Genomic DNA, 27,823 nt, shown 5'->3' on the forward strand with positions numbered 1-27,823 from the left:
CATGGGGTCTCTGAAGGCTCTCCAGGAGTGGTGTCGGATACAGTGTGAACATTACAACGATGTGGAAGTAAAGGACATGTCAACGTCCTTTCGGAACGGATTGGCGTTTTGTGCCATCATTCATCGTTACAGACCAGAATTAATGTGAGTAACCCGGAGTCTAACGACCCAACATTAATAGTATCTTGCATTATTAACCAATATGTAATTATACATGAGATTACAGTAGTTCAAGTTAACGGTATACGGTGGAAGTTGGACGCATCTTTTTGAGGAGTGACATGCTGAATGCTGTTTTCAAATGGTTTCAAAGTACTTTAATACGCAGCACTTTGGCTCGAGCAAAAATCGTTTAAAAATGTGCTATATAAATAAAACTTGATTTGATTATGTTCATCCTTTTAGGATACAAATGAAAAACCAAATCAGGAGCCGGATCGTGAACTCATCTATGCTCCTGTTTAATCCATTAATAAAAAAATGTAAAAGACTGGGATTATGTGAGACTAGTCTGTTTGTTTTTGTATACCTTTTTTGTAGAATGCTGACTACCTTTAAAACACTGATAACTGATTGAATAACTCTAGTGGTAAGATCCTTTGCCATTTATGTCACATTCTTATCAACAATGTATGTTTTTGTATTGTATTCTCAGGTTTCAGGATTTTTTGCCAAAAACCTCCTAACATTCTTTTTTTCTCTCCAACATTTAAAGTGGGAGGCCACTGTTCTGTTATTAACTCAGGCTGACAAACTATGCCCTGTCTGTAACAACACACCCCTCCTCTCAGGATTTACACCTACACACACATTACAGAAGCTCCCACAAAACACAACAACAGTATCAGTGTGACAAACCTATTTATTATAGAGATGAGGAAATCCCTTTGTTATGGCACAGACACCAAAAGGCAGTATTTTGTATTTGGTGAGAAATAGCCTTTCAATACTTACATCTTAAGAATATGAGGGCCATCATGTGTTGGTACAACACATATTTTCACTTTAAACTGATATAAGACAGACAAATAAAAAAAAATCTGGATATTTTAGAGGCAAACAAAAAATTATCTTCAATTGTATGCATTAAAAATCCCTTAAATGATTATCATAATAGTTTTTGAACATGTTTCTATTGATTTAGCTCAACTCTTGATCTTTTGTTTCAAGGCAGGTACATTTTTCAGTTCTGAAAAGTTTCTATTAGTTGCAGCGTGTCAGTAAATATAATCGGAAACTCTGCCCTTCATATGACTCGCATTGGACATGCATCTCTGTGAAGAAGCAGCAGTGTAGCATAACGTGGCTTTATTGGGAATGCACACTCTAGGCAGCATCAGATAAGTGTTTGGACTCCTTCTGAGATATGTTGTAGGAGGCTTTTGTATAAGTAGCCAGTAAATGGAGGGGAACATTTGATGATGGAGTGATTTTAGACAAAAAGCATCTTGCCCATGCTGCTAACCTCTCAGGTGGTCCAGGCTTTTTGTAAGTAAATTGGACTATGCCTGAACGATGGCAAACATTCACTTGAGGACAAGTCAGTGAGGTGGAATTTCTCTGCAGTAGAGCTGAAAATAAGCGCTTGGACAAATCCTAAAAACCCAGCTTTGGAGTGCTGCCGCTTCAATTTGTGTCCCAGCATGCCTCCCTCTCCAGCCCTCGGTGTAGCTGCAGCACCCCAACTGAACTCGCTGTAATCCAGACTGACAGTCCGTCGGGCTAATCTGCAGCTGAGACCTCCGCCTGTCAAACTGGATTTAGCTCTAATGGCTGGGCCTGGCCTCCGTAGAGCTGCCCTGCACTCTGCAGCCAATGTATTCTCATCAGAGTACACCGCACTGATGCCGAGGGGGAACGTTAGTACAGTTAATGGCCTCATCTCAGTTTCAGCCCCACACCGACTGTCACTCAGCTTTTCTGGAAAGGGGAGTAGATAAGGATGGTGAGATGAAGCTTTGAAGCTTTCCAGCCAATTGGTTCGCAAAAGGGTTCATCTCACGAAGCTTCATCATGGGCTTCACCTGAACACAAACCTGTTGGTCAAAGTGTGTAAAACAGGCAGATTTGACATCTCAATAGTGTGCTGTATCTCATACCGAGTTCCCAATGAGTAAAGCCTTAGAATAACTCTAAACAACGAACATAAAATCATATTTTCATGTTAACAATAGTTCCAGTTGATTGTGAATGAAAAGCCTAAGCAGGCTGGTAAACATTGCAAAGAGGGATTTGTATTCCTTAATAATACTCTTAAACTTAACCATGTTGTAGCCTGAGAAAGGCTAAACCATATCAAAGAATACATTTATTAACTACATTATCACATTTAGCTGTAGCTTTTATAAACAAACAAAAAGACGTATCGACCAGGCATTGAACCAGGGACCCTACGGTCGTGAGTCAACTGCTTTCCAGCTGAGCACACAAGCTGAATCTCCCTGAAAACACTGCATACTATTTATTCCTACATTTATTTATGCTTTTATTCATTTATACTTATGACATGTTCCGACCTCTATATAAGTGAGGGTCTGAGCTCTCTCAATTCCATCGTGTCACTGGGCCCGCGTACAGGAAGGGTAATATGGTTCTTATTATACATCCATGGGTATTATGAGCGTTGTGGTTCAACCGATCTGAATCGCTTCCTGAAGCAGTCACGTGGTATCGACAGGCAGCGAGGCTTTGTTTGTCATCGATGACATCACTGGCCCAAAACGATACAAGCCTCGATACAAGCTTCACAAAAAGCTTCGGGGATTACTCAACACACGCTCCGAAGCCACGGCGCTATACGTAACATCAATAGGAGTAGACATGACAGCGAGAAATCATCTATGGTCAAGTTAACCAAAGTGCATGGGACAGTGAGAGTCAGAATTGCATTTTAATTAAATTGTCTTCATAAATGCTGCAGTTGAAACACTAACGTCATCAACTTAGTTTTACTTTCTCCTCCGTGTTGGCATTTTATCCCCATAATGCATGTTTTGTCCCCCCTGCTCAGATACCAAAAACTACTGAATATTTTGTATTGATAAGCTCCATTTTTGATTTTCACGACATCACATCACCTACCAAATGTGTTAGATATTCTTGTTCATCCCGGTTTTGAACATATGAATCTAAAAAGCCTGTACAGTACACACACACACACACACATACACACATACACACACTCCACTCCTGTGCATTCCTCCTTCCCAAAATAAACCTTGGAGCGAGACTGGACTATGTTTGCAATTCAGATCACACACTGCACTACATCATGCACGTCGGCTGCCACCGTCTGTTCTGCAAGTGTCACGCAGTTTGTCAACTTTTTTTAACAATTCTGGCTGCAGCTCCTTCTGGATACGTTGGTAGATGTGACATAGTAGACTCGTTGTGACACGGTATTGATGTTAGAGCTGCTGCTGTGACCATGGGAACTAGATTAGAGAGAACAGAGGTCACTTTGTGCGGCTCAAACACGGAGCTCATTCACAGGGTTTTTCCCTTCTTGAGACTTCCACAAGCTCTCTCACCAGGGTCAAGGTGTTTTTTCCGCCACACTGTTTTCCTACTGTTAACATACATTTACTTATGCACACTTTCCTCCCAGAACACCTCAGACATGTTCCAGTTTTACTGCAGGATGTTTACAGGCTTTGGTTCCTTGGCCCTGAGGCATTTCAAAGCAGAGCCTTGTAATTATCGGCCCATCACTCCCCTTTGGTGCGGGAGTTCTTTCTTTTTGTACCTGCACTTTTTTCACATTTTGCATCGTTAATGTACGGTTTGGGATCAATTGTCAGCTTCGGTAGTTAGGAAGCTTAACTGCTTACCATTCCAGTACATCATGCTGTCAAAGCAGTAATGGCTTTTAAAAGGTTCATAACATAAATGGTTTAACAATCAATACTGTACTGTCCTATATCAGCATGGCTTTGTTTTCTGAAGTAATCCTGATGTAAAAGGACATACTATGATTTGCAGTTGTTGCAGACTAAATAACTTTACACCAACTACCTGCATACCCAGCCTTATCTCAAATTGTATCTTGACATTTTAAATGTTTTCTTCTCATTTCAGAGACTTTGGCTCGCTGTCTAAAGAGAATGTGTACGACAACAACCGACTGGTGAGTCTACTTTACTCCACTGGTCTTATGTTGCTTTTATTTTGCTTTGAAGGGAAGTATAAGTCACTTATTTTGTTTTAGGCGTTGCATTTGCTTCTTTCAGCCGTTAAAATATTACTAGGCCTCACATTTGCATGCAGTCATGCTGGGTGTGACCTCAGTGTGTTTGACTGTGTGTCTATGTCTTACTTAATTTCCATGAGCAGAGTGGGAGTAGGCTAAAGCATTATAAGTCCTAAAAAACAGCCTGAAATAACCCTGTGTGGGGACCATATAAAAAGTGCTGAATTTGCAGCTTAAAAGTTCTTGGATATAATAGTCATTTTGGGGTCTTTCCACAATAGTCCTTTTGGGGTCTTTCCACATTATCTGTAAGTCAGCAGAACATTGAGGGATAAAGAGTTTCCTCATTTCCAGTCTGAGCTAAGTTGGCAGCTCTTTGCTGCTGTTTATATCATTTTTATCCAGCTGCTTTCAGGGAAAGTGAGGCGGGAACAAACTCTGTGTGCAGGCTGTCATAATAGAGAGGCGAAGTCCCGCCCTTCTACTTCCGCCCCATGGGACCTTATTTCGGAAAAATTATGTATTGAAGTCAAATGGGAGAGAGAGATTATCTTTCGATCCCGTTTGAATTGTGCCACGAATCAAACATATAATGTTTGTCAATCTTAAAAAATAATTTCCATTTAAAAAAAAGTCACAATTTGTCGTAAAACTGTTGAAATATAAGACTATGAAAAATATGCAACTAGAAAGACTACAAATCCCAGAGTCGCGTAAGTGATGTCATTAACGTTACACATTACACTCCTGTTACTCACTGAAACCTTGTAAAGCCGGTCCCACTTGCTGGCTCTCACGGAACCGACTAACTCCCCTTGTGTGTATGTACAGCTCTCAACATGCCCAGACTTGTAGTGATTTTCACCTCTTAATACTTTTCGCCTCATTCTGAAAGAAAGAAGTGAAATGTGACAACGTGACGGCCGTCTTGGTGTTGGTGACGTGTGCTAGACCAGAGTTGTAGTTCATTCAGCGTTTCACACAAAAAAATGTCTTACTTCACAGTTTTACGGCACATTGTTATTTTTTTGACCTGCAAAATTGACAAACATCATGGGTGTAATTCGTGGCACAATTCAAACGGGATCGCCAATGCCATTGACTTCAATACATAATTTTTCCGAAATAAGTTAATAAGGTGGACCTTAAGTAAATAAGGTCCACCGGAAGAGAAGGGACTTCGCCTCTCTATATGATTGTGACGACTTCGTCACTATGGACTGACGGCTTTGGGCCGGTTGATATTGCAATTTATTAGCGTGATTGCACAGTACAGTTAACATTGCGTATTTGCACATAATTTATACTAATTAATGAACTAGTGTTTTTTTAACTGATTAAGCCGTATTTATTGAGATGTCGTCTGGATGCTGGGATAAGGATGACAGCGGTTGAGAGTAATCAGGGTGCAAATAATATGTTGAATGTCTGTGGCTGATTGTGTTCACCTAGTGCCCTGTGTTGTCTCCTCCCCCCTCACCTGTGTGTAATTCCTCCCCCCTCACCTGTGTTTAATTGCTCCCCCTCACCTGTGTCTAATTAGTCTGTATATTTAAGTGCTGTTTCTTGTAGTGTCTTGAGAGAGTGGTAGTGTGTGTGTGTGAGATCCTGGTGGCTGCAGGCTGGGCTCACGTGAACAGCAGCAGCAGGATTGAGGCTGTGTGTAATATGTTCATATTTTAATAAATGCCCAAGTCGGGTTATATTTTTGGACGTTCTGCCTCCTTGCTTGGTCTGGGCCGCTCAACGGTCAGTCTCACAATGATGAAGATATTCACTGTATTCATAAGGCCCAAACCTGAGTATTCTAAAAAGTACAGATTTGACTATTAAGGATATTCCTTTTATCCTACTCTGTTTGTGCTTGATTATTTCTTTTTGAAATGCACCTTTCATACAGGTGCATACAGGGATCTACTTTAACATGTTTGACCCTCTTCATATATGACTGTCCTAACCTTGTTGTCAGTCTTCACTGTAGTTGCGCACATTACTGCTAACTGTAGTCTCTCACTGTTTGAGATACTTTATTAAGTTACTGAACATGTCGGTTTCACTTCCCTCCACTTGCTTACATTATGTCACTTACAATGAACTATTCCTCTTTTGTTTTAGATTCATATCTTTTGTGGAATCATCATTCATATTTAAATAGAATTGCTTTTATATAAACAAGTTATTCCAGTGTGAATATAAAAGTAAAATGTGTTAAATGAACTTCAATGACAGCTATCTCTAAATGCTGGCTAGCTTTCGTTAACTTACAACTGTCTCCGGATCAGGTTGATGTCAAGCTGAATCGGCAGCAGGAGTCAATGAATTTGGGCTTGAAATCTATTTTTAAAAGTCATTTTTGGTTTATGCATTTGGAACTGATGTATGGATAACCTGTATTTCTAGTTGGATATGCAAAACAGCAAGCATTTAATTATTCTTGAATTCCCCCTACATTTAAAACAAAGTCTCATCTCCAATAGAAACACCTGTTTCCCAAAGGGTCCACTTGCATGAAGTTAAAATCTGGAGGAGGTTCATGAAAGCAGGTCAGGTGACCCAGACAGGCCGTGCTGGTCTGACCTGCTTCTCTGTGTCCTTTTGGGGAACTCTGACTCACAGGTGCATCCTGCTTTGGACTAATTGATTGCAAAGAGAGCAACATTTTTCAGTTAAAAGTCATACACTAAGAGAATGTTTTGAACTAATGGTTATCTGGACTGTTTATGAAGATATCTGCTTATTGCTTAAAATATGTTCATACAAAATGTACCTTTTGGCATTTCTAACAAGGATAGCTGGAACAAGTCTATGAAGTGAAACTATTAGTATTGAGCATTAATATACAGAAATTGCAAAACATATTTGTAGCTGTAAACCAGGTTATTGTACAGTGTTGGCTGGATTATCTCAGTGTTGAGTGACTGCCAACAGATGTATCCCTGTTATGTAACTTCAGTGCCGGTCTAATTTCTTCAGTGGAATTTTTCATTAGACTGGTGGTTATCCTCAAAGGACAAAACATGACATTATCAGCAAATGGCTGATGCTTTGGCAGCAGAGTTAGATTATTCAGGACATCAGGTATGCCATGGTCGGTTGGTCATGGCAAGCATCTTTTTTTGCAACAAAACAATTAGTCAATAGTTAAATTATTATTTTCTCAGTTTCATCAGTTTATTTTTTTTCAAAGTTTTGAAACTTTCAAAAGCTTAATACCTAGATTTAGTATAATGATTAAGTAGATTGAGCAGTAACGTGTCTTTCTGGTTATGGCAGTTATGATGAACAGACTTCATTTTGAAGAGTTTCCATTGCAGCTTCTTAGTGCCATGTCTAAAAGGTGAGAACAATCTCACCAAATGACCACATATAGGTAGAAAGATTAATAAGTAATATGTGAGTCTGTTGCTTAGTCTGAATTGAACACAAAACAAGTTGGGTCACATGGCTTTAGTGAATTGATGACCGTTGGAATTAATCCATGTTGATGGATGGTTACACCCCTATTTGGTCCAAAATAGCACCAATTACTTTTATTTAGTTATTATTTATTGTATGCATGCCTGTCAAAACACTGGTGACCCTTCCTCAGCTTCCTGTCTCTGTCTTTTTCTCACCGTAGGCGTTTGAAGTGGCGGAGACTCAGCTGGGCATCCCGGCCCTGTTGGACCCAGAGGACATGGTGTCCATGAAAGTGCCTGACCGGCTCAGCATCATCACATACGTCTCCCAGTACTACAACTTCTTCAACAACAAGTCTCAAGGTGGTTACAGTCAATTCAGTTGGACTCACTTCATTCTATGTGAACATAAAATGCATATTATGTTAAAATGTTGACCGTATTTGTCAAAGATCAAATTAATTTGATGATTTTGACTGAAAATAAATTGAAAAAAACTGCTTTAACTTGTGCTATAATGCACATATTTTCTTTTTCAGATTCATTTGTTTAACATTTTTTTAATTGTTCTAACCTTTTTTTCTATATTTATCTGTATTTTTTTTAAAATAGGTCTTTATTTGCAATTTTTTTACAACAAAATCCTGCCTGGCAATAAACCTGGTTTTGATTCACATGCAATTTTAAATCCAACTTGAGGCTGACCACAGTTTATATAATTTGTTTATATCAAATAACGGATAACTTCCTTTTTCCGCAGCAAACCCCCCTTCCATGAAAAGGCTCAGTTCTGTCGGTCTAAATGAGCCCGCCCAGAAAAGGCTCCCCACCCCTTTGGAAGACAAAGTGGTCGAGTCTGAGGTAAGAGAAAGACTTTGAGCCAGGAGAAACAGAAATGACCTTGTGCACGTGTTGATAATGATTTGTTTTTTATACATAATGCCTTTTTAACAACTGCGTTACTGAACTACATTATTCCTGCATGATACCCGACTGGAGCTGCATGTTAACAAGCTGTATTCTTTAAGTAATATCTAATTTGTGGTGTCCTTCAAAGGCCTGGATAATCACACTGAAACCGCTTTTTTCTGTAGTACATCGGATCTGGAGCCTTGGGTTTTCTATATTTAATTCTGCATGTGCTATTCGGGGGTATTAAGTCATCAGATCTGTACAATACAAACCCCATCCTGCCGATGCAGTACAACAATGTACCACATAAGTATTTTATAATTACCACTTCCACGTGTGGGCTTTGTGTTGCACAGCAGGGGAATAAAGCTCCAGAGGTATCCTCAGTCTGTAAAGATAGCCTCTGTATCCTGTCTCTCTTTTCTTTCGCATGCCTTCCTTCCTCCATCGCCACACTCCCATGTACTGGCAACCTCCCCTCCCCACTTCCACCCCCACCCCCCCCTTCTTCAGATGGAAATCCATTCCACTCCCTCCTCTTCCTGCTCTTCTTGTTCCTCCTCACATCTGAGCCCCCCTCCTCTCTCTCCTGAGCCCAGGCAGTAGGTTAGGGGTGGGGGTGGGTTAGGAGGTGAAAGTTAGGTCAGTCTTTTTTAACCATCTCTTGTACAAAAAGAAAATACTAACTGTAGTACTATCCTAACAAAAGTTTGGGAATGCGCTCTTGCTAATCCCATCGCCCTTTTTGTTTTTACTAAAATACTAATTTAAAAACAAAACTAAATGCCTAAAAATAATATCAAATCATATCAAAAGAAATGGGACTGTTTAAGCCACTAACCCAAGCTGTTTGGACTTTTTTTACTAATAATTTCTTTATGACATTATGTAAAATGTGTGTTAAATCATGTTTAAAACTGAACAGGAAATGCAGTAATGAAGCACACAAATCAATAAGCAGTAGATGGCAAGTAGACGTAGCTAGTTCAACAAAAATGAACAATCCACATCCTTAAATTCTGACTCCGTGTTTGATCTCCCCCTCCCCCATTGCTTTCCATCTCCCCCCTTTCCCTGACGTCCCCTTCCCCTGCATCCGGGTCGCTCACACTAACAGAGCCAGCCTGAGGAAAATGGCGTAGAAGCGGCCTCAGCGGTGAAGCGCAGCACGCTCAGCAGCACCTGCGCCGCCTGCCAGAAACACGTCCACCTGGTGCAGAGGTTCCTGGTGGACGGCAAGCTCTACCATCGCAACTGTTTCAGGTAAACACTGCAGCTAATTTGAGTTTCTTAAAGGGGACCTATCATGCAAAATGCACTTCCTGATGTCTTTTATACATAAATATGTGTCCCTGGTGTGTCGAGGAATTCACGCAGCGTCAGAAAATAAAACCCTCTCTCTTTTTTTCCTCCGTACCCACATCTCTAAAAACGGGGCTACAACGCAGCTGATCCAGATTTGCGTCCGATATGACGTAATATCGGAAATGTAGGCTGGCTTTACACCCACGGCCCTATCAGAAACGCTGCTATCAGAAACAATGCCCGACTGTTTTGGACGTAATATGGTCGGTGCATGTTTACATTAGCATCGCTAACACTCAGAGCTAACCTGTACTGGAGAGCATGTGTGTGAAGAAGCAGGAAATAAAAAGGAACTCACCTTGTGGTATAACCGGCGAGAGAGAAAGCCTTTGAGCTCCATACTGTTTCAGAAATAATCCTTGATAATCCTTGATATGGCGTTTCATCACGGCAGTATTTAGTTTGGACATTAGCTACCCGTCCCGCATGAGCTCAGACACCTCTTTTTTTTCCTTTTTTTTTTTAAAGCTTTATACCCCAAATCAGCACTTTTGAAACAGGAAGTGAAATGGAGGGATATGAGGCATGGCTAGAATGGGTGATCTGTTTGGTATTTTGAGCAAAACACTTCATAGACATGTTTTTTATATATTTTTATATATCTGAGACCTATGCTATTGCCTAAAAATAGCATGATAGGTGACCTTTAAGGTGATTATCGTCATTATTTTAGTCCTGGTTGATTTGGCAACACCTGCAGTCAGTGGTCATAACGGCTAGTGTAAGTTAATACTACAATAAGAGCTACTGTGGTATCTATTTACAGAGAAGCTGACAAACAAACAAGCATTATTTTATAGTTGACCTTTTTCCATTATATCATGAGTAACCTTGCTCATGTTTCACCAGCTGAATGATTTGAATGTGACCCAGAAGAAGTAACAACCATTCACGCCTCATTTAGTGTGAATTTAAATAACAGGAATTTCTGTCTGTATAATGTTGACCGATTTGCCTATGTTTTTAATCTTTTGTAGCTTTATATCTCAACATTCTTTATGACCTCTTGTTGATCTCACTGTCCTGTGTCTGTGTTATCTCAGGTGCACAGAGTGTCACAGCACCTTGCTTCCTGGATCCTACAAATTAGGAAGTAACTCTGGGGCCTTGGTTTGTACACATCACCTCGCAAGGTTAGCTTTAGCCAATCAGAACGGCCGGCCGGATCTGAGTAAGAGACCCCCATTGGCTGCTCAGTCTGTAAGACTTGGTCGCAGCCCGGTTCCTCACACCTCGCTTTCTGAGAGGGAACACGCTAAGACTCCTTCTCCTGTAAGACAAACAAATGAGACTGAGACGTCAACAAATGAGACTGAGACGTCAACAAATGAGACTGAGACGTCAACAAATGAGACTGAGACGCCAACAAATGAGACTGAGACGCCAACAAATGAGACCGAGACGCCAACGAATGACTCTGTCCTAGTTACCGCTGTCACAACAACTACTGCAGACTTTGTGGAAGAAGCGAAAGAGACGGAGGGCAGTCTGGAGACCGAAGTGACACCGCGCTCTTCTTCTCCTCCAAACCCCTTTGATGAGAGCGACGAAGAAGAAGAAGAAGAAGAAGAAGTGGAGAAAGAGGAAGAAAGTAAAACACCAGCCAAAGTAACGACCAATGGAGATCTCCCTTCTACACCGCTCATTCATCAGGAAGGGGCCAGTCGGCCAGTACCGGCCCCCCGCCGCGTTGCTGAGCCCACCCCCCCTCCTCGCCCTGCACCGCGTGTCCGCCTCCCCCGCACGGCAGACAGCCCTACAGTCGGTGCGTACTCACTGCATAATATAAATGTTTACATGTAAAAAATATGCACCTGTCCTCACAATGTTCTTAATATCACAGGTGAACACCAGAAGCCTCTGATTCCTCCCAAACCTCGAGAAATTTCACGCTCTCCTGGAAGGTAGCTGAACTTCTGTTACTGGCCTCTTTTTCTATCCATTGCCACCAATGCATCATCCTTAAAAGAATAAGTCACCCACAAAAGCAATCATGTAGATATCAATTTACTCAAGCCCTGTTACTTTTCATTCTTAAAGAAAACATCCAAAAACTGAGAAAAGTCATGATGTAAATGGTGGTTTCACAACTGTTAAAAAATATATCAAATCATTATTTTTATAAACTCTCACACAAAGCATGTAGTATAATCCCTGTCTCATTTAGCCAGTAGCATGCTAGCTACCCGAAATACATTTTACAAACCTTTTTTCGTATTTTTTGGTGTGTATTAAATATGATTTTGTTTTATTTAAAATGCATGTGTTTGGGAAACAGTGAGCCTATGACTCGATAGATAAGACTTGAATAATATTGTAGAGTTTGTTAAAGGATGTTACGATATAGTGTTTGATTCATTAAGAATATAATGCATTTTTAGGCTCTTTAAGTTCACCCTAGAGGGAAGCCAGAAAAACAAAGTATCAGAGTAATTTATATACAATTGTCATTTTGTGGGTGATGTTTCTTTTTTGGAAATCATATAATCATATCTGTCTCAGTTCTAATTTCCATCTCGTCACAGCATGTAGTTGTGTGCCCCTCCGTTTCTGTTTGGTTGTATTTAGTTGCCTCCCCCCCTGTGTGACCCCTCCCTCCCTATCTGTGTGTCTCACTGTCCAGCCTATCCAGTGGCACCCTTAAACCCAAAGACCCACCTTGGCTGGCCCTTGTCCAATCAGACACCAAGAAGAAGAAAGCCCCTCCCCGTCCCCCTGTCGGACTGGCAACCCCTCCCAACACAGGCTCTCTGTCCTCTCTCAAAGGGGAGGGCTCCAGACCCAGCACCCCCCCTGCGCCCGCGAACCCATTCGACGATGATGATGACGAGGAGGTGGAGGAAGAAGAGGGCGGTGAAAGTGCGATTCCACCCACAGTTGCGTCGAGTCACCCGTGGTATCGCATCACCCAGGCAGCAGACACCCCAGGAGCAGACCCTCCACCCACTGGGGGGAGCTCGTCCCGCTCAGCCAGCCCCGCGAGCGCCAAGAACAAGAAGCGTCCTGCCCCTAGGGTCCCGAAGCCCCCAACAGGTCAACAAGGTCAGTTTGATCAATGTTTCATTTGGATAACGTCAGAGGTTGCACCATTCCTACTTGTATGCTGTTTTATACAAGAAGGAAGACATTTAACATGTTTTAATATAATATCCCCCCACCACGAAGTCTTTTTTGAAGGGGAACATGCGTTTGCTCATGTTGTAGTTCCCTACACTGCTAGTGCATGTTATCCAATAACAGCATTGAGTGGAAAACAACAAGTCTTGCAGTGTTTCAGTTCATGGGTATTGGAATGGAAAATGGGATGAATATTGGATTAAAGATCAAGGAAGATATTTTAGCCTTCTTTTTTTCCCGATCAACCTCTACCCAAGGTACCAAGACAAGCGTTCTTCATATCACCATCGCATTGCCAAAATAAAAATAAATGATGTGTGTGTGGGTTTTCTTACATCCCGAAGCCCCTTAAGTGATAGCATTCATGAATAACAGGCAATGATTCTTCTATAAAAGCCTTACCCTGTAATGATTCAAGCTCTTATCTTCTAGATGAGGCTCAGGAGAGAACCACCAGTGTGTTATTGTCTTCCTAGCACTAAATAATCCTACACAAATATGATGTCTATAAGCTGGTGTAATCACTGTGAATAGAACATGCAATCATATTTTAATGGGTTGTTTGCGGATGGGAAGTCCGGGATATTTTGAAAACACTTAGAAACTGAACAGAGGTTTTATAAAGATGAGTTTTCTAGCTACATAAAGCACAGCTTTATTTTGAAATGCCTGTTTTATGTGCCATACTTTTTATCGATTTTAAAACATACATTTAAAACATACTTTCAGTGATTTTAAAGCCAAACGCCTTCAAATAAATAAATACTTTGTACTTCAGCACAGTTGAACTGGAACAATAATGTGAAAGTACAAACATGAGGTGTGTGATGTTATAAATCGATGTTCATTGTTTGTTCTCTTCTCCACCCCCTCTCCACCACGATCTGTCTCGACTTTGATTCCCGTTTCATTTCTGCTATTTTCACTGTTTTCTTCACTGAACCTTCGTCCCGCTGCAGTCCTCCCTCACTCTCAGCCCTCCTCTTGCTCCCCCTCCCCAGCCCTCAGCACAGAGAGTCTTTCCTCCGGCTCGGACCTCAGCTCTTTCCACCCCCCGCTGGGTGGGGGTCCCAGCAGCGACCAGGAGCACACCTTCACCAAAAGTGTCTCTGAGCCCTCCATCTGTTCCCCCTGCGACTCTGTGGCCTCTCCTTCCTCCTCCTCCACCGAGCGCCTGCCTCACCCTTTCCTCAGCCCCCACCCTTCTCCATCATTTGCTAGCTCCGCTCCCGCCACCCCTCAGAGCAGTCGCAGCTCTGGGACCCAAGGGGCCGCAGCCCCTCCTCCGAGACCCCCCACGACCCTCAGCCCATTGGCCTCAGGAGCCGCCAATAAGGTACCAGGTCCACCTCCAATAGAAGCAATAAAACAACAATCTGCACATTATGTTTCAGCTGCATCTCTTTGCTCATTTCAGCGGATCTGTAAGGAGAACCCGTTCAACAGGAAAGCTTCTCCCTCTCCGTCTAAATCCAAATCCAAACCACCAAAAGGCCCCCGACCCGCCAGACCCCCGGCCCCGGGACACGGCTTCCCTCTGATCAAACGCAAGGTACAGAAGTAAAACATTTACTACAAGGACATTTCATGACATGCTGTACCAGGACTTTTACATTATTCCAGACTTACTAACTTAATAGGAATATTACAAATAATATAAAATAAAAATATACGAGATAAAACTACAACAATGAATCATTTAAAGGTCCCATGTCATGCTTTTCCAGTTATTACCCGTCCCCTTCTGTGTTATGAAGGTTTTAATGCATGTAAACGGTCTGCAGAGTCACAAACCTTCAAAGTACACCCTGTAGGGAGTAAAACTCTAACACAGAAAATACCTCCCCAAAACGCCTCGTTGGAGATTCATCACTGATACGTCATTGTCCAATGTTTCTTCCGGGTACGGCTTAACGTCATGCGGTACACGGAACCAAATGGACCAATCCGTTGAGCCGTTACGTTACGTCCGCGGAGCCGTTACGTTAAGCCCACGCTGATTGGTCCAAATTGACCAATCCACGGACTTCCTCTCTCTCTCTCACACACACACACACACACACACACACACACACACACACACACACACACACACACACACAGTGCATGCAGCTCTGCTGATCTCTCCTCCCTGGCTGCAGGTTGATAACAGACAGTTGGGATTGTGGCGAAATTCTCTCTGCAGACCCATTCTCAGTGTTTATCAACCTTTTTCTTACTCAATATCAAGCCACACTTATTGTTTTTATTTCGGCTGTGACTTTGTGTGTGCTCAGGGTGAGTTTGGCTGTGTTTCGCTGTCGCTAAACAAGGGAACAACACCTCCACGGAGCTTAGCGCGATTCACAACGTCCCGACCAATCAGGGCACACTGTGCTCACAGGGAGGGTGGGGGCTGGAGCTATTGGAGCTACAACGAGCCGTTAAAGGCAGAGAGTGAAATTCAGTGAATACACGTAGTTTACAGAGATGCTGTATGAGAAACCAATGTGAGTTTGGAAAATTGCACAATATAAATCTATTCTAGTAGACCTCAACAATGGAATTATGATCAGTGGAAATGGCCATGACATGGGACCTTTAAATGAAAAAGACATTCCTATGTTGCCAGTGTTTTCTGAGCCTGAATGATACATCTCTCTCTCTCTGGCTGATGTTCTTCTGTTACTCATCCAAGCCACAAATACAAATTTTACATTAGATGTTTTTAAAAGCGCCTCACATGAAGGATCACTAGAGAACAATTGACTTGCACTTTGCCTTCTGGGAACCTGAACCTACTATCTCATCGCTATGAGCCTCCGCATGCTACTCTCCTGGAGCCGCACCATAGATAAGCTGTATGCATAGATGTGCAGAAAGCTCTTAATATTGATCATTTTACAACAGTTACAGAACACATTTACCTTGATAAGCATCATACTTTCCTGTCACTGTTGATATATATACTGTATATCATCATTCAGATCAGCACTGGGAAAATAGCCACGGTAATGTTCTTCCTTGTAGTCATGAAAGGAGTATCGCACAAGTGAAACAAATACAAAAGAAAAAGGAAATCTTATCCTCTTTAATGACATTGAACTACTATTTCTTTTAATTACCTTTTCTTTATGACGTACTTCTTATGAATTTGTTATGGGAAAACTACACTATTACATTTTTACGACTTCATCGGAATATAATACAATATTTGGAATGGCTGAGGAAGTATTTCGCACCATGCCTCCAGGTGCAGTCAGACCAGTACATCCCGGTGGAGGACATCCACGGGGAGATGGGTCAGCTGGAGAGGCAGCTGGACGAGCTGGAGCAGAGGGGGGTGGAGCTGGAGAAGAAGCTGAGGGACAACCCCAACGGTAACACATCACACTACATTTCATAGATGTTTATTTTACTTTTGTTCAAGTAAAACAAATACAAGTGATAATAGCACTATTTGTATATTATGAAGTCGGTCTATAAATATACACAGTGAAAGTACCAAAAAGCTCTATTCACGGAAAAATGCAAGCTTTGCAAGAGCAGACCGGACGGTTCTGTTGAGAAATAATGTGTTTTGGAAAATTAGAACAGGTTCTAGTAGAAACCCAAAAAGGCATACCTCCTCTAAAATGAAATACCTTTTTACCTAAAAAGCTCACAAAATCATCATTGAGGATTATAAAACGTGGGGTTGGGATGGCAATAATGCTAGATATCACCTTTTAAAGAACAATGCATAATAACAGAAACATGACCAATACATCTCTGTGTTCCTCTGTTGTGTTTTCAGATGAGGATGAGGAGCACCTGTTGGTGGACTGGTTCACTCTCATCCATGAGAAACATCTTTTAGTACGAAGAGAGGCTGAGCTGGTCTACACGTGAGTATGAGACGCAGCAGACGCTGCAGGGGTAGACATTAAGGGTCAAATTCGGGCCAGTGGAATTTTAATGAATATCACTGGGCCCACCATTGTAACCACTGGCCCGGAGCATTCGTCCAAAACATCGACTAATAATGAAGAAAATGTCCCAGACACATTTGTTGCAATAGTAATTTATGCACTAACTATATTACTACTTGTACTACAACATTTGAATCATCAGTTCTTCCTCGTTTTCCTCAATTGTTTATATTTGGTTTACCGATCGTTGATTAAACACTATCCAGTGTTTCCCCTACCATTGTCTTGGAGGGGCGCTGCGCCCCACCAACGGAGCCCCGTGCCCCCCCCCTAAAATCCAAGGTGTTTAAAAAAAATATATATATTTTTTTTTATATTATTAATTTTAAAATGTTATATAGCACCAAATTACAAATAATCTATAACTACTGTCACTTTTCACATTGAACATGTGCTCTTTTATTAAAAAAACTAAACGCTTTCATTTTAAGTTGTGAGTTTAGTGTTTTTGACCCTAAGAAACACTGATGCATTAATCAATAACAATAATCCACAGCTCCTCCCTCTGCTCCAGAGGGTTTAAAAAATATATATCCCAATGCCACAAAAATGCATCAGTGACGTGGTTGAAATCTTGTCTCCAGAAAACAAAAAACTGAAACAAGTGGTATCAGTGACTGTGTGTTTGATGTGGCTCTTTGCAGTAACATAGAAAAAATGTGGCTCTTAACCTCTGACTGGTTGGCCACCCCTGTAATAGAACCTTCATTGTCCTAAACTGCTGGGACATTTCCCTATAGCCAATATACCTTTTATATTTTCTACTCTTCACTTACTTTTCAGCATGTAGGTCAGCATTGATATACAGAGCCGTCAAAAGACCTTGTTTATATTGGCATCATATTGTGATCTGGTGACTTTCTTTGATTTGAAGATAGTTTTTTTCCCGGCGCTTGGCCGGTTGCCGCTGGTATTAAAAACCTTTTGGCGAATGGTTAGGTGGCGCTAAAGTCTGTAGTCAAGGAGCGCGCTCCCACACGGTAGACTGCTCGCGCTGCGCTCTGCAGCAAACTGCTGCTTGCTTTTCACCCAACAACGACAACCGTCTCACGAAACACTATGTTGTAGCGTTAATAAACAAAACAATTTAACAAAATTGCTTGTCAAAATAACTATAGCACAGGGCCTTTTATTTATTTTTTAAAGCAATGTTTTTAGTGGCCCGAGGGGGCAAGTGGAAAGTACGTAATGCTGGCCCGGGGTCTCTAAATAGTGCTTCCGGGCCCTGCGTTGGATCACAGGCCTTCATCGGTTATTTCTCCCTCAGTTACTTGGGAGCGGGGTAATTATTGTGCAGGGTAAGTTGTTGTAAAAAATTCAAAGCCTGTATGTAATAGCAGCGGAATTATTCAGTGCAGCGAATCAGCCGAGTTCCTTCCTGCTAGTTACTGGGAGAGGATGAGGCATTTTCTCTTCTAAATCCTTTGCTTTTAAAGTGTAGGTCCATAACTATTTTTACGTGAAGACTTTAAGAGGCCCTGTTATGCCTTAGGGCCCCTTGAATGTAAGGTAGTGTTAAAGTATGTTAATGAATAAAGGTTAGCGGTGTCGGTGTAACATACTGTGTACGTGTTGCTCTCTGCAGAGCGAAGCAGCAGAACCTGGAGGAGAGGCAGGCTGACGTGGAGTATGAGCTCAGGTGTCTCCTCAACAAACCAGGTGTGTGTGACCTCACCATGTTAACAAGAGTCATCACAGTCTGACTCATGACTGTGTGTAATGCTTGGCTTAGAAAATCAGCAACCCAAATGTAATTTGTACATCTGCACACACTGTGTTAAAGGGGACCTATCATGCAAAATGCACTTTCTGATGTCTTTTATACATAAATATGTGTCCCTGGTGTGTCGAGGAACTCACGGAGCGTCAGAAAATAAAACCCTCTCTCTTTTTTTCCTCCGTACCCACATCTCTAAAAACGGGGCTACAACGGAGCTGATCCAGATTTGCGTCCGATATGACGTAATATCGGAAATGTAGGCTGGCTTTACACCCACGGCCCTTTCAGAAACGTTGCTATCAGAAACAATGCCCGACTGTTTTGGACGTAATATGGTCGGTGCATGTTTACATTAGCATCGCTAACACTCAGAGCTAACCTGTACTGCACAGAGCATGTGTGTGAAGAAGCAGGAAATAAAAAGGAACTCACCTTGTGGTATAACCGGCAACAGAGAAAGCCTTTGAGCTCCATACTGTTTCAGACATAATCCTTGATAATCCATGATATGGCGTTTCATCACGGCAGAATCTGCCGGTAGAATCTCCCGCAGGAACTCAGCCCCCTCCTTTTTTTTTTTATCAATTTTTTTTTAATTTATTTGTTATACCCCAAATCAGCACTTTTGAAACAGGAAGTGAGAGACCTATGCTATTGCCTAAAAATAGCATGATTGGTGACCTTTAAAGTATAATCACTGACTTCTTTTTTTATCTGTGACAAGTTTTGCACACACATTCACTAAAACCTACTCTACTCACATTCATTATATCCGTTTATATATTTCTTCTATTAAAATGAATTTAACTCCTTCTTTTTAACTTGCACACTGTATTCCTGCAAAGTGCACCATGTTCCCATTGCATATTAATACAATAAAAAAAACACTGAAATCCTTCTGTATCATCCTTTGCCTCCTCAGAGAAAGACTGGACGGAGGAGGACAAGAGTCGGGATCAGGAGCTGATGTCAGAGCTGGTGACGATCATCGAACAGCGGAACCAGATCGTCAACAACATGGACCAGGACCGGCAGAGGTAACCTGCTGCTTCCTGTCAATCTTTGCAGCTCTGATCAGTCATACTTTGTTTCTAACAGCAATCTAACACGTGTCATTCTGTCACAGGGATGAAGAGGAGGACAAACTGATGGAGGCCATGCTGAAGAAAAAAGGTATGATGAGGAGTGAATCCATTTGCTGTGGGTCACAGATTATCATGTTATTATCTATTTAATTACTTAGTTTGTCCATACATGTAGGCTTTGTTCAAAACACAAGCTCATTTTATATATTAAAAAAAAGATTTCTTATAGTTTGCCTTTTTTAATTTGAAGGCAGTTTTTTTATTTAACTTGAAGAAAATATTTCAAAAATAATATTAAAAAACCTAAATAATTAGCAATCTAATACAAAAGTATAATTTATATAAAGCAAGAGAATAATAAAAAAAAGACTAACTATAGGTTCTTTAGAAATGTGTACATTTCTCATACTTTTTTTCTTTTTTCTTTTGTACTGATTTTACAAACATTAAGAATTGTATAGCAATTTGCTGTCTCATTTTCCTCCTCGTCAGACTTCCATAAGGACCCGGAGGTCGAGCCGCAGCAGAAGAAGAAAGGGGGGAAGTTCAAACCCATCAAGGTGCTGAAGAGGCTGAGCCATAAAGGGGAACCAAGCAAGAGCCCCCGCAAGGAGAAGAAATCCCCGTAGACACAACGCTTCTCCTCAAAGAGGATATGAGACTTTTTTTTTTAACAACTAAGGCAGATTTAAAAAAAGGATGTGAGCAAAGAAGATAAGAGGAGGTCGTCTGACTGTCCCCCAGAATCCCCTCACCTCTCACTCCTTACTCCATGCCTCTCCAGTGACCTTTTTTCTGTTGCCTTTGTGTGATTTTAGAGAGACGGTATGACGGCTGCTTTATGAGCGGACATGTTTGTAAGCCTTTGAAGCAACTGAGGTGACCCGCAGGTTGTAAACGACTGCACTGATTGGTTGCTTGTTGCTTCACTCTCCTTGTCATTGCACAGCGTGTGTGACCCTTCAGGCCTTTATCAAGGCTTCACAGCTCCACAGTTGACCCCTGAGTGTTGTATTGGTTTGAATCTGTTCCTTACACATTTATTACCCTCTGCTCCTGAAACCCAAAGATAAGAAGCTGGATATCTGAGGTTTTATGTCTGGTTTGAGCCTGTGGTACGAGTTTATTTTTATTTTTATCTTTATCTAGCAACGTCTACTCATGAAATGCTCGATCAACAATGCATACCTAAGCTCTTCTAGCTGCTATGTTATGACTGTCTATGGGTCCCTTTTTGTATTTCTCCTGTGATACTTTTGCAATGATGTCCCTTGTGTAAATGCATATCATCAAAGACGTGGATATGAACGACGTAGATATACAGTATTAATAGGAAGTTGTGTGACTGGAAATCAGATTGATTTAGAACGCTCTGAAGATAAGTATTGTAGATAACCTTTAGGTGTCAGAAAGTGTATCAGTATGAAAGGTCACACATGCAATAATGAACATTAGAAAAGGCAGATATACAGTATGTTAACAACTGTAGCAAAGCACCAGCTTATAACAGACTAACCATTGGGGAGAAACCTGAATATGCAATCATTAATTTATATTTTACGATGCCTTTCTGTGTGTTTCCATGTATTGCCTTAAAAGTGTATAGGAAAGAAAGTGTTAATATTGTTTGTACGTGCCATTTATTTAATTTCAGCGTCATTTGTTTGATGTAACTGTCAGTATGTTTACTCATTCTGTTCCTGTTAGTCCTCCATTTGAACTGTAGTCTGCGTTGTGTCTCTGCTCTGTGCCTGTCCTGTCGGCTGTAACCAAGGTCTTCTGTGGCGCCACATGTTCTCAAACAGCAGCAGGATTATTACAAAACATACTGACACTGGAAGGCAGAGGAATAAAATAACTTACTGCAAGTCCTTCATGTTTCTTGTAACTTTAGTGCGTGATACAGATCATGAGCAATGACTAAATGTCAGTGGCAGTGAGTCTTCTCTTCTTCTGTCTCTTTTATCTCCATCTTTTCTGTGACCTGCCTCTCAAATGTCCGACTGCGAGTCTTCTCCAACACCTTCAGTTCTCGGATCCTCTGTTATGGAGTCGTGACAAAGCGGAAAAGACAATATCAGTTCACGAGAGAATGAAGAATACTCTTTTTTTCTGTGAACCTAAATGTCTGAATACAGACTTAAACCAATGCCATTATATAGGATATCAAAACCCTTAATCATTTGAGCTCGTATTACCTGGGATATCTCCGAGTTGATGATGCTGGTGTACTGCCTCTCCTGACCCAGTGAGCCCATCTCTGCCAGGAACTGTCTCCTCTCCTGTATCTCATCCACAACTACAGAACAGACATGTTATTATTAGATGCATTCAAAAGGATATTCCCTCTCTCTCCAAGTGAGGTTCTTACCCTCATTACCTCTGCCCGTCCTACCACTTGTCCACTGGACCCTAAATGTTAATATCAGGAAAATGACACAGTATAGTACAACAAAAATACCAGAAAAAGGCATACAGTAGTATATGTATATTACGCATATGACTTATTTTTTCCTGATATTATATTACTTGAACAAATCACACTATATTTTTGTAAAGCTAAACCAAGTGATATTATATGTTCTAATTTACCGCATACAGTCTGTAGCCTCACCTATCTGATAGCGGTCTCTCTGCTCAGCGACCTCTTGGTTCCGACAGGCAGAAACATGTTGGGAAGCTTTGGGCTCTTCTTCTCCTGTTGCCAAAATATTCTGAAGCCTCCTCTTCTCTTTCTCCAAGTCTCCTAGGTTGGACAACGAGAGTGAAGACTGAATGATTCTCAGGGTGCAGAAAACAGAACAGAAACAGGTCACCATCGTTTAGTGAGGAATAAAATGCGATATAACGCAATAATATGAAATGTAAGTAAGTCAAAGTCATACAATCAGGATAAATAATAATGACGTCAGTTTCAACATACTTGAAGGACCAGGACAGAACTTCTCTCTGACGTAGCTGTTATCCGAGCGACAGGACTCAGCGCTGCGTCTCTGAGGCTTCCCTGGAACACGCTTCTGGACACATTTACTGGTTTTCAGCTGAACGGGTGAAGATGATGGTGTAGGGTCAGAGTTCAGAGGTAAAGCTGCTCCATCTGAGGGAAATGTAAAATAGATCAATGAGGACCTTTTCAAAATGGTCAAAATGTAAGGCTTAATGTTTCAAGAAATATTTATTAGGTTATGTTATGATCTGGATGTTTAACACTATCATATGGTGGGTTCTGTAATAAGAATATCCATCATGATCATTTCATCATAAAACATTGTAAGAATATATCAAATGTACGAACTGCATGTGTTCTTATAATAAAATAGTATCACACAAACCCCCCACCTCTCATTCAAAGGTAGAACACTTACTTTTGAGGCATTGGTTGATCTGTTTTCTCTGGAGGTTGTTGAGTCTTGATTCCTGCATCATTACTGAGCCCAGGGAGAAACAGATTCACATGGGCATTTGATCAAGTGGGCATATTACATATAACCTATACAGTCAGACTTGGGCTGACTTAATAGAACAAGTGTGAGAATGTTATCCAATATATCATCACATCTAAAAATTGTACATAAATAAAGCAAATGTTATAAAATAAATCCTCTGGAAGAACCAGGCTGTGAAATGGATAACAAACATACTAAAACTTGTTTTAGGTCTGCACAATGCTGAATCTACTTGTAGTTATGTCGATACCATGTATTTATTTTAAAGAACAAGCCTACATAATCATAAGTGCACACAGGCTTAAATACACTCAGGCACACGTCACCTCCTGTGTGAATATCTAGAATATCAATATGTGCATCATCTCACGTCTCAGCAGGTCCTGGGTCTGCTGGCTGTACTGGGTCGCTCTGGGCTTGTTCCACAGTCCTCCATCTCTGCTCTGTGAGGAGGCCTCCATCTGTAACCTCAAACACACATGAATAACTTATCAGCACCCCTGGGGCTTCATTCAGCATGGTCTCTGTTCTGTTGAAAGCTGCATGTCAGATTTTGTGAACATGAACAATTCACTAAACAGGGGGGCAGGCTCCTTTCTAGGGATGACAAAATAAATAAATGGTAAATCATTTGAACTGCATATAGCATACTATGTTAGGAAGCAGCTAAGCTTTAAAAGGGATTTGGGCAGATTCTGGATCACAGCTGCAAGGTCAACATACAGATAAGGCGTGCTGGATGCATTATTTGTTCAAAAAGAATTCCAAAATGTACAGAAATCATCGATAAAAATGCTTAACTTTGTCTGAAATAGCACAATGCAGCTTAGATTGTGTTGACATTAACAAGGGTTGGTGCACTTGCTAGTAGGAAACTAACTTTGACAGTTATATGCTAAGAGAGGGTGATAAATAAGTTGACACTGTAAGAGTAGCATAAAATACACGATAATACTTAACAATAATACAAAAATAACTCACTTTAAATAAGTTTTCTCCTGTAGCAAGTCCTAATGTCGGTCGTCCTCCGGGTTACAGACGGCAGTGTATGTATGTTGCCATAGCAACTAACAACAGCTTCAAGCTCTTCCGCTGGAGGTGCATAATGTTCGCATTTTAGACTAGACACATAATAAAACACACATTTTATAGTTTTTTCCTTTTCTTTTGGAACTACATTACATACTCAACTCACTCAGTTTATTTAACAACAAAAGGATCTGAGTGATTATTATTTGTAGTAGGCTTATGTAGATAGGCCTATGTAGTTTTAACAAATGGCCACTAGATGGAGACAGACATAAGGTTGTGTTGGTACTTCGATTGATAATGTGCAAAACTAATTATGAATTTGTTACAAACTAAAAACAATATAAATAAATATTTCAAAGTCAGAATTTAGAATGGAAATAACATACAGCTCTGGAAAAAATGAAGAGACCACAGCAGCATTATCAGTTTCTCTGGTTTAACTATTTTTGGCCTATGTGTTTGAGTACAATTAATGTTTTTTTATTATATTCTATAAACTACAGACAACCTTTCTCTGTGTTGGAATTCAACAGACAATGGAATGGCTGTCATACATGTAGAGATTGAGATTTAAGAAACTCTGGCTTCTTAATTAATTTATATTAACTTTAAACGCTCTATATGCATAGCATCTATATTATTCCCAAATAAGTCCATAAGCATTTTAGGGTATATTTGTGTTTGATATTTATATATTCCTAAATTATTTAGGGTACGACCAGCCGTGGATTAAGCATTTTGCTTAAATATAAGTACAAATACCTACCACTGTCAAAAAGAATACTCTGTTACAAGTAAAAGTCCTGCATTGAAAACCCAAAGTAAAATACACATAATCACTAAAATGTACTTTGACTAGCGGAAGTAAAAGCTGTATTTAAGGTGGAGCTCATTTTAAGATATGCACAATGCAACCTTTTTGTACAATGCAAGCTAATTATTATTTACAGTGGTGTGAAGTAAATAAGTACATTTACTCAAGTACTCTCTTTAAGCACACTTTTGTGGTACTTCTACTTTACTTGAGTAATTTCATTTGATTTTACTTTGTACTTCTATTCCACCACAAAACCGAATAAATAGTATACTTTTATTCCACTACATTTGTGTAGATGAATAGATGTATGATAAACAATATGATCAACACTTAAATAAGACTTTAGTTATACCTGTATTCAATTCACATGCTACTACAAATAAAATATTTAAAACTTGTTCCACCTTTACAGGCCTGATAAAACACAGAATATATATACACAATATATGATTGTGAAATGGGCCAATGTATCTGCAAATATATCTGCATAATGAGTACTTTTACTTTTGGTACTTTAAGTATATTTAGATACAAATACTTTTTTACTTTTACTTGCGTAACTCTGTCAATACAGGACTTGTACTTGTAACTGAGTATTCCTACACTTTGGTATTTCTACTTTTACTGAAGTCCAAGATCTGAGTGATTCTTCCACTTCTGATGATTTAAACCATGAAACTATACAATTACTATTAAAAGACATGTTCTGATAATCAGTTGGATTACTAGAGCAAGTTTTTTGATCAAACAAATACACAATATCTCTTCTTCTTTTATTGACTTTCTGTTTTAAACTTGTAGTTGGGAGTATGGTAGTATCACAGGTGTTGTAAGGACAACAAACTAACAAAAAAACAATGTGTTCAGATCATAGAGGGGCTGCGTGTAGAGCGTGTGCAGTCGTCACTGTGAGGAGGGACGAGAGGGTCTTTATCAGCGCTGGCTCCTCATCAGGGATCAGCAGCCGTCAGGAGTTCATTATCTGTGAGGAGACAGCAGCCTGCTCGGCCTCGTGTCTGCAGATAAACAGCAGCCAGAACATAATCACCTTTCACACACAGGTCTTCTCAGAAGTCACAAATGCATGTCCTCACTGGGAGACAGGGAGCGACCCCCCCCTTTCCCCCTTTTTTCTGTCTCATTTTATTTGAGTTTTTTAAAGCTATTTCACTCCTGCTATGAATTCATGTTTTTAAATCCTGTTTATGTCTTTTTCTATCGCCTTTTGTATATTTTATTGCGGTTTTATGTCTTTTGTAAAGTGTTATAAATTGTAATGTTGATGATGTCTGAGCCGGCAAAACCTTATCTTGGGCATCTGTTAATAACATTCATCTTTAATCATTGGGTATTTTAATAAACTGTTAATGTGCCATTTGTCTATGGAGTCAGTCAATCTGGTTGTGTTGTTAAACATGACTGTAAATCTATTATTTACTCAAAAAAGAGGAACATATTTAAATTGCCAACTGAAAAATAGATTGTGATCTGTATTGCATGTTTGTTCTCCTTGTCTATGGGCTCTACCAACATCTGTTTACTCACATTTACTCATATTTGCATCTGGTTTTAAAACAGGAAGTAGCTTTGTAATGAAAGACCATGGACACTTATGTTATATAACTATGTTTCAATGTTTGAGGAGCTTGGAACTTTTCATTGCCAATTCTATACTGTAGCTATACTGTGCATATGACAATAACGCCTTTGAATCTTGATTTTGACTTATTATAAAAGCCTGACACACTACATGTGAACACACAGTTCCTGGTACGCACCAACACCCTGTGCACTCAGTACCAAAGCATGCTTTATAAGATAGCAACCAGACATCTGATAGCCGTGTTCACTTAACATGGAGAGTATTACTCTGCAGTGTTAGTGGATCATTTATCAGCAGTCTATAATACTGCTACCTCTTCTATTTTCTATCACTTGTTTGTAATAATTGCATTATCCTGATATATTTAGCTATTTTCTATCTTTAGACATATAGGCCGCTTGCTCATTTCTTTTTTCATAGAACACAATTAAAAGACAATTTGTTTATTGTATTTGAAATACAAAATACTTTTACACCTTGTCCTTGGGTTGTTTCATTTGGTGTTGGTTCAAGTGAGTGAGTGGAACATGTCGGGGTTCTACGTCACATATACATTTTCATTAGAGTTTGAGGGAACTGTTTTATACCTGCATTCTGGTCCAAATCAATCAATTTGTGTTATTTATACTTTCTCATATTGTATTTTTCAATATTGTCATTGGATGTATTTTCAGGCATCCAATGACAAACCCACTCGTCATTGAGATGTTGTGTTTATTGCTAGACGTAGGTATAGAGTCACTGTCAAAGAAAGACACAGCAATACTTTTTTGTAATTAAAAAAAAAAATCACAAAAGTATTTTCCATCCTTATATTAATATTACATTTTCCTTTTTGACATTGCAGCCATAAGCAGTTGTGTTTATATTACTTTTGCATTTTATTTTATTTGCAAATCAAAGGTTGTAAGTAGTTGCCCTTTGAAAGATACTGGGGAAATTAACCGATTCAGTTAAGTACTGAAGTAAAATTACATTTTTCGTCTGGATAATAAAAGATGCATTTCTGGTGCTAGCTCAGCGCTCATGAGTTCCTTGCTCTGAATCCCACAGAACAGGATTACATTGAATGTGGTGAGAATGTAAACATTCAATCTTAAAGGAATAAAAAAAGGAATCGAGCAGAGTAAGTCACACTTACGCTCCACCTACTAACGGTCAAAACCTACATGAAAAAGAGAGATTTGAA

At 40.2% G+C, this 27,823-nt stretch overlaps 2 protein-coding genes across 10 annotated transcripts in view; one reads left to right on the forward strand and one right to left on the reverse strand.

The window, feature by feature from the left end:
• On the forward strand, positions 1 to 21,604 carry micall1a (MICAL-like 1a). 4 transcript variants are annotated; one of them, XM_079663664.1, is made up of 16 exons: positions 1 to 144; positions 4,078 to 4,126; positions 7,809 to 7,950; positions 8,348 to 8,448; positions 9,617 to 9,762; positions 10,908 to 11,629; positions 11,708 to 11,768; positions 12,488 to 12,906; positions 13,941 to 14,317; positions 14,399 to 14,533; positions 16,214 to 16,340; positions 16,757 to 16,847; positions 18,517 to 18,590; positions 19,574 to 19,688; positions 19,778 to 19,824; positions 20,229 to 21,604. In XM_079663664.1, exons 1-16 carry the CDS (start codon positions 2 to 4, stop codon positions 20,363 to 20,365), a joined length of 2,886 nt encoding a protein of 961 aa, XP_079519790.1. In that variant the 5' UTR covers position 1; the 3' UTR covers positions 20,366 to 21,604. The 4 variants fall into 4 exon arrangements, with proteins under 4 accessions (XP_079519790.1, XP_079519791.1, XP_079519789.1 ...); XM_079663665.1 differs by having other exon boundaries at positions 13,983 to 14,317; XM_079663663.1 differs by having other exon boundaries at positions 13,941 to 14,533.
• cUnh22orf23 (chromosome Un C22orf23 homolog) overlaps positions 20,999 to 27,823 on the reverse strand; it is a 24,052-nt gene continuing 17,227 nt past the window's right edge. For 4 of the 6 annotated variants that reach the window (XM_079663793.1, XM_079663796.1, XM_079663797.1 and 1 more), the window contains 7 exons: positions 24,164 to 26,047; positions 23,553 to 23,650; positions 23,102 to 23,164; positions 22,660 to 22,833; positions 22,351 to 22,482; positions 21,935 to 22,035; positions 20,999 to 21,777 (listed from right to left, as the gene is read on the reverse strand). In XM_079663793.1, coding sequence (XP_079519919.1) covers positions 21,664 to 21,777; positions 21,935 to 22,035; positions 22,351 to 22,482; positions 22,660 to 22,833; positions 23,102 to 23,164; positions 23,553 to 23,643 — 675 coding nt within the window. In that variant the 5' untranslated portion in view covers positions 23,644 to 23,650; positions 24,164 to 26,047 and the 3' untranslated portion in view covers positions 20,999 to 21,663. The remainder of the gene's footprint in view (positions 21,778 to 21,934; positions 22,036 to 22,350; positions 22,483 to 22,659; positions 22,834 to 23,101; positions 23,165 to 23,552; positions 23,651 to 24,163; positions 26,048 to 27,823) is intronic. The other 2 variants (XM_079663798.1, XM_079663794.1) reach the window with 2 other exon arrangements.

This window comes from Notothenia rossii (assembly GCF_949606895.1).
Source record: "Notothenia rossii genome assembly, chromosome: 1".
Classification (NCBI taxonomy): domain Eukaryota; kingdom Metazoa; phylum Chordata; class Actinopteri; order Perciformes; family Nototheniidae; genus Notothenia; species Notothenia rossii.